This window comes from Nomascus leucogenys, chromosome 2 (assembly GCF_006542625.1).
Source record: "Nomascus leucogenys isolate Asia chromosome 2, Asia_NLE_v1, whole genome shotgun sequence".
Classification (NCBI taxonomy): domain Eukaryota; kingdom Metazoa; phylum Chordata; class Mammalia; order Primates; family Hylobatidae; genus Nomascus; species Nomascus leucogenys.
This window is the reverse complement of record NC_044382.1, coordinates 81926383-81932382: the sequence shown is the minus strand read 5'-3', so window position 1 is coordinate 81932382 and position 6000 is coordinate 81926383. Positions and strand designations below refer to the sequence as shown.

Sequence of the window (6000 nt, the reverse complement as noted above, 5' to 3'; positions counted from 1 at the left end):
TATGTGGCATGTGATGTATACTGAGGGGACGTGGGGGACACTCGGATGAAGGGTCTGTGGACATATTTGTGGCGCATGTGGGTATTGCTGGTGTCCCGAGGGGCCGAGGGAGAATGCGGAGCGTGTGCGTGCGGGGGGCGTCCAGTGTCCCTGCACCTGGCGTGTGGGGGCTGGAGCTTATTGGGAGGCGAGGGAAGTGGCCGGGGGAGCCGGGACCGTGCGTGTGGCCAGGCCGGTAGCGCCCAGTAAGCTCCACCCGCGGGCGCTCCCCGTGCTTCCCCGCCCCTGAGCCTGCTCCCTCCCAGTCGGTCTAGCCGCGATCGCCGGGTGTCCCAGTGTCACCACCACTCGGCCGCCGCCGCCAGCTTGGCGCGCCCCGCCGCCTCCGCCACCGCCGACAGCGCGCATCCTCCGTGTCCCCGCTCCGCCGCCCGAGCAGGTATGACGGCGACCCCTGGCTCGCGCCCGGTCTCCCGCGCGCTGCCCGGAGTCCCTGCGCGCCGCGCCTTCTCCTGCCCAACCCCGGCCCGCGCGCTCCTGTCCCGGCCTCAGTTTCCCACGGGAGGGCGCTTGGGTGCCTGTCTGAGGCGCCCGGGACCCGGCCTGGGGACTGAACCGGTTGGGGGCGGAGGGGAGAGCTGGAGGCTGGGAAAAGCTCCCTGGGTGCGGAAGGCGGGACGGGACGAGGGTCTCCGGAGTGTCTGGGACCTCAGAGACGGCGGCAAAGTCCTGGCACGGAGTGGGCGGGGAGAGAGTTTGTTCAAGAGGTGACAACAATGAAACTCGAGAGCGCTTTCTATGTGCTAGGCACAGCGCAGCAGAGAGCCTTGCTCAAACCACCTAACTTCGCTCACAGGGCATCCCTGTGGGGTGGTTCTCTTGCTGTCCCCATTTTGCAGAGGTGCAAACTGAGAGTCAGAGGGTGGGGAAGCTTCCCTAGGTCCCAGGAACAAGTTGCTGAGCTCAGATTTGAACCCAGGCAGTCCGACCCTGGAGCCTACCTCGTGGGCTGTCAGTGGCGTCCGGGGAACGTGGGTTTCATTTGGGGTGATGCGATGGAGGAGGCCAGATCCGAACGCCCTGCAGTTGTCGGCGCTGAGGATTCTGAAGTGCTAAGTTGATGTCTAGACAATGTCATATGACTTAGGTGTGCTGTGGAGGGAAAGGGTCTGGGATATAGTACAGGGACATTCTCACTCTAGCGTTGGAGGGGGAAAATGAGGCACAGAGTTTAGGGAGGAAGCAGCAGAGAGCTCCAGTCCACAAAAGGCACATCTTCCCACTCACCTCCACCAGGGAGTGGGGGCAGAACAACCAAGACTGGCTTTGGTCCCTGGCAGCCCAGCTCTCACAAAGCCAGGTGGATGGGTCTGAAAGCTCCCAGAGACCTGAGCATCCCTGTCTCAGATCCCAGCATCCGTGAGTGACCCAACCTGCCTACCCATTGAACTGTGTAATTCCATGCAGAACACAGGGATCCATTCTTCTTCCTCTGTAATCTTCCACCCCTGCCCTCCCAGCTCCCCAAAGGTAACCACCTTTAATTTGGAGCATTTCCTTCTAGACCCTTTCCCCCACCTACACAGTCATATATACAGAGTCATAGAAAATATGTAAAATACTTAGTAATGTAGTAATGTTGTAGGTGGATATTCAATAGAAATGATACAACCCATGGGAGGCTGAGGAGGGCGGATCACTTGAGGTCAGGAGTTTGAGACCAGCCCAACCTACATGGTGAAACCCCATCTCTACAAAAAAAAAAAAAATTAGCCAGGCATGGTGGCATGTGCCTGTAATCCCAGCTACTCAGGAGGCTGACGCAGGTGGATCCCTTGAACCCGGGAGGTGGAGGTTGCAGTGAGCTGAGATGGCACCATTGCACTCTAGCCTGAGTGAAAGAGCAAGACTCTGTTTCAAAAAAATAGAACTAGAAGTAGAAATGGTACAACCCACCTATGTCATTCTGCAACTTGAGCCCTCTCATCTCCAGTTATCCATGCTGCTGCATATAAACCCAGCTTATTTATTTAAATTGCTGCATGGATTCCCACCATGGGTAATGTCTACCAATGGGAATTTAGGTGACAAAAATTTTCAGGTTGGTTTTTATTTCAGCGTCTTCTATAAATTGTTATCTCTGGGTTAAGTTCAATTTCATGTTCTTTATCCTAAACTAACTTCACAGGATCTGAATTTAGGGGATGAGGTCCTCTCTTTTCCACTGCTCACATACAGACCCATGCATGCACGCACACACACACATACACACACATGCACACATATGTGTACATATGCATGTTCATGCACAAGCACACACGGACACACATACATGAGACATACACACAAGCATGTGTACATGCATGCATACACATACACAGGTGTGTGCACACACCTCTATTCTGTCTATGGCCAAGGACAAACACCACACTTTCTCTAGCTGCAGTCTCTGCTGGTCCCTAAGGCTGGGACTCAGCCAGGCCACTAGTTCTGCCTGGCCATGCCCCAATGGGCAGAGGTTCCATCAGGGCCACCTCCAGGGATTCTCTCTAGATGCCCTCCAAAGCCAAACTCACCCTCCAATAGCAGACAGAAGGAGTTAAGAACCACAGACTGGCAGATTGGACTGTCCAGGGTCCTGTTTGTGGACCACAAACTGTAGGTCCAGGCTGTGGCATTAAGAGAGTGTGTTTGCTGTAGACTGACGGGACCCTTAAAAGTTTGGTGGAACCCATGATCTGGGTTGATGAAAAGCTAGAATCAGAAACACTACATTATAATCCCACCTTCACCCCTTCCTAGTTCAGGCAATTCCCTTCCCCTCCCTGAGCCATAGTTTTCACATCTGTAAAATGGGCATGATAATAATGGCACCCTCCCCAAACTGTTAGGTGGATTAGTGGGGTGATGTAAACAAAATGCTTAGGGACTCATCAGCATCAGTAAGCAGGAAGTCTTTTCCTGAACAGGGGAGACCTGGAGATGGCCCTGGGGCGGTGGAGGGGCACAGGGGTGATGCCTGGAGCCACTGTTTGTGACTTCATCCACACCCCCAAGTACAGACCAGAGGGTCCTTTGCACTGAGTCCTGAGCCAAAGAAGAGATTTCTGCTTGTTGAGAGCCAAGCCCATCTTACTGTGGAGTCCAGAAGTGTCATGTTACTTACAAAAGGCCTAAGGTGTGCCTGGTCCTGGGTTAAGACACAGAAACGAAGTGAGCTGAGGTGCTCCCCTTTGGAATACAGGAGACAGCAAAAGTCACAAAGAAGGCCTGTGGACTTTTAAATTTTTAGATTATTCCCAAGATTTTAAAAATCAGTTCATATAAGACTCCATATTTCTGGATCCTCTTGAGATATCAGTGAAGCTGGCAATGGCCAGGCATGGTGGCTCACACCTATAATCCCAGCACTTTGGGAGACCAAGGAGGGTGGGTTGTTTGAGCTTAGGAGATTGAGACCAGCGAGTTGCTTGAGCTTAGGAGATCAATATCAGCCTGAGCAACATGGCAAAAACCCTCTCTACCAAATATATATATATAAAAAACCTGGGTGTGGTGGCATGTACCTACAGTCCCAGCTACAGGGGAAGCTGAGGTGAGAGACTCCCCTGAGCCCAGGAGGTTGAGACTACAGTGAGCTGTGATCACACAGTTGTACTCCAGTTTGGGCAACAGAGTGAGACCCTACCTCAAAAAAGGAAAAGAAAGAAAGAAAAGAAAAGCTGGCAACTCCGGGCCAGACATTCAGCTGCCCCCTTACATGGAGCAGGCACCCTGCAGGGCATGACAGTCCCTACCTGGCCCACCCCTCATTCATAAAGAGCAGCTAATATAAAAGGTAACACCACAGACTCCACAGCCAATCTCTATCTCCCAGCTATGCAGTGGATTAATTACAAGTTTCATGCCAGGCGCAGTGGCTCACACCTGTAATCCCAACACTTTGGGAGGCTGAGGCGGGTGATCACCTGAGTTCAGGAGTTCAAGACCAGCCTGGCCAGCGTGGTGAAACTCCATCTCTACTAAAAATACAGAAATTAGCTGGGCATGGTGGTGGGTGCCTGTAGTCCCAGCTACTTGGGAAGTTGAGGTGGCAGAATCGCTTGAACCCAGAAGGCGGAGATTGCGATGAGCCGAGATTGCATCATTGCACTCCAGCCTGGGAGACAAGAGCGAAACTCTGTCAAAAAAAAAAAGAAACCTATGTTTCAGGCAAATTGTTTAGCATTTTTGTGACTCCATTTCCTTATGTGTAAAACAGGCATAATAAATAGCACTTGCCTCAAACAGTTATGTTGGGCATTAAATGAGTCAACACACATGAACCCCTTAGCACAGTGCCTGACTCAAGTAAACACTGTCTAACCATTGCTGATGCTGATGCTGATAATGGTGGTGTTACCTGCCTGCCTGGCCCCTGTAACAGTGGATTTATACTCCAATTATACTCCTTATAAAATGTGGTAGGAACATAGGTAAGGGAGGGAGGAAGGAAGGAAAGTAACTCTTTGAGCCCCTTCTTCAAATAAGATGCTGCAATACCTTTTCTGGCCAAGGACAAGAAGGGAACACTTAAAGGAAAGGTTCAAAGAGAAGGGCTTTTTAAGGTGGGTTTTAAAGGATGAATAGGAGTTCTTCTGGAGCAGCGGAGTGAGAAAAGCATTCCACACAGAGAAACAGCCTTTACAAAAGCCTAGAGGCATGACCAAAGGAAGTATGTTTAAGAAGTGATGTAGTCTGTTGTCACTTTGTAGTAGGGTGAGTAGGAGGAAAGATAGGAAGACGTATCTGGAGAGTGAGAAAAGGAACTTGAGGCTGTGATGGGGCATGAGACAGGAATAGGGATGAGCATTTCTTGAGTAACTACTGTGTGCAGTTTCTCTTGTAATCATCACCCCTGTAGTCATCATAATGCCGTGGGAGTCACGTTTTGTGATCTCTGTTCTACAGATGAGTTAGACTGAGGCTCAAGAAGAGTAAACCACTTGCCCAAAATCTTGCAGTGGGTCAGTGGTACAGCTGGAGTTGGACACCAAATCTGTCTGATTCAAAGCCCCTGAGCCCTTGCTGAGCCTCAGTTTTCTCACTGTAAAGTGGAACTAGTACTAAAAAAACCCACTCCACAGGTGTACTGGGAGGGTTCGATGACAGAGTGAATGCATTGCACAGTTCCTAGCATAGAATCTAGCACACAGCAATTGCTGCCGTTATTTTGACTGGCATGAAGCCTGTGCTCTTTTTTTTTTTTTTTTTTTTTTTTTTTGGCGGTTGTGGGGTGGTGGGGGAACGGAGTCTCATTCTTGTCACTCAGGCTGGAGTGCAATGGTGTGATCTCGGCTCACTGCAACCTCCACTTCCCAGGTTCAAGCAATGCTCCTGCCTCAACCTCTCAAGTAGCTGGGATTACAGGAGTCCGCCACCATGCCCAGCTAATTTTTGTATTTTTAGTAAAGTCGAGGTTTCACCATGTTGGCCAAGCTGGTCTCGAACTCCTGACCTCGGGTGATCCGCCCACCTCGGCCTCCCAAAGTGCTGGGATTACAGGCGTGAGCCGCCGCGCCTGGCCGCCTGTGCTCCTTTAGGCCCCTTGACCTAACTCACATGGTGGACCAGCCTCAGATGGGGTAACCCAGGGAGTGAATGACCTAAACCAGTGGGTCTTAAAGTGTAGTCCCCCCACCAGCAGCATAATCATCACCTGAGCTTGTTGGAAATGCCAGGCGCAGTGGCTATTGCCTATAATCCCAACTGCTCGCAAGGCTGAGGCAGGAGGACCACTTGAGCCCAGGAGTTTGAGACCAGCCCAAGCAACATAGCAAGACTCTACAAAAAAGTCCAAAATTAGCCGGGTATAGTGGCACATGCCAGTAGTCCCAGCTACTTGGGAGGCTGACATGAGGGGATTGCTTGTGCCCAGAACACTGAGGCTGCAATGAGCTTTGATCACCTGATTGCATCCCAGCCTGGGCAACAGAGAGAGAACTTTTCTCAAAAAATAAT

At 51.3% G+C, this 6000-nt stretch overlaps 1 protein-coding gene across 2 annotated transcripts in view; it reads left to right on the top strand.

Moving 5' to 3' along the window:
* Positions 1 to 277: 277 nt before the first annotated feature.
* Positions 278 to 6000, top strand: part of SCNN1B (sodium channel epithelial 1 beta subunit) — an 85366-nt gene continuing 79643 nt past the window's right edge. Inside the window, exon 1 of one of the 2 annotated variants that reach the window (XM_030799791.1) lies at positions 278 to 439. Coding sequence is in view for 1 of the 2 variants with exons in the window: in XM_030799788.1 (XP_030655648.1) it covers positions 2000 to 2101 (102 nt within the window). In the remaining variant the exon portion in view is untranslated. Of the gene's footprint in view, positions 440 to 1978; positions 2102 to 6000 lie in introns of those variants that run through there. The other variant, XM_030799788.1, reaches the window with a different exon arrangement.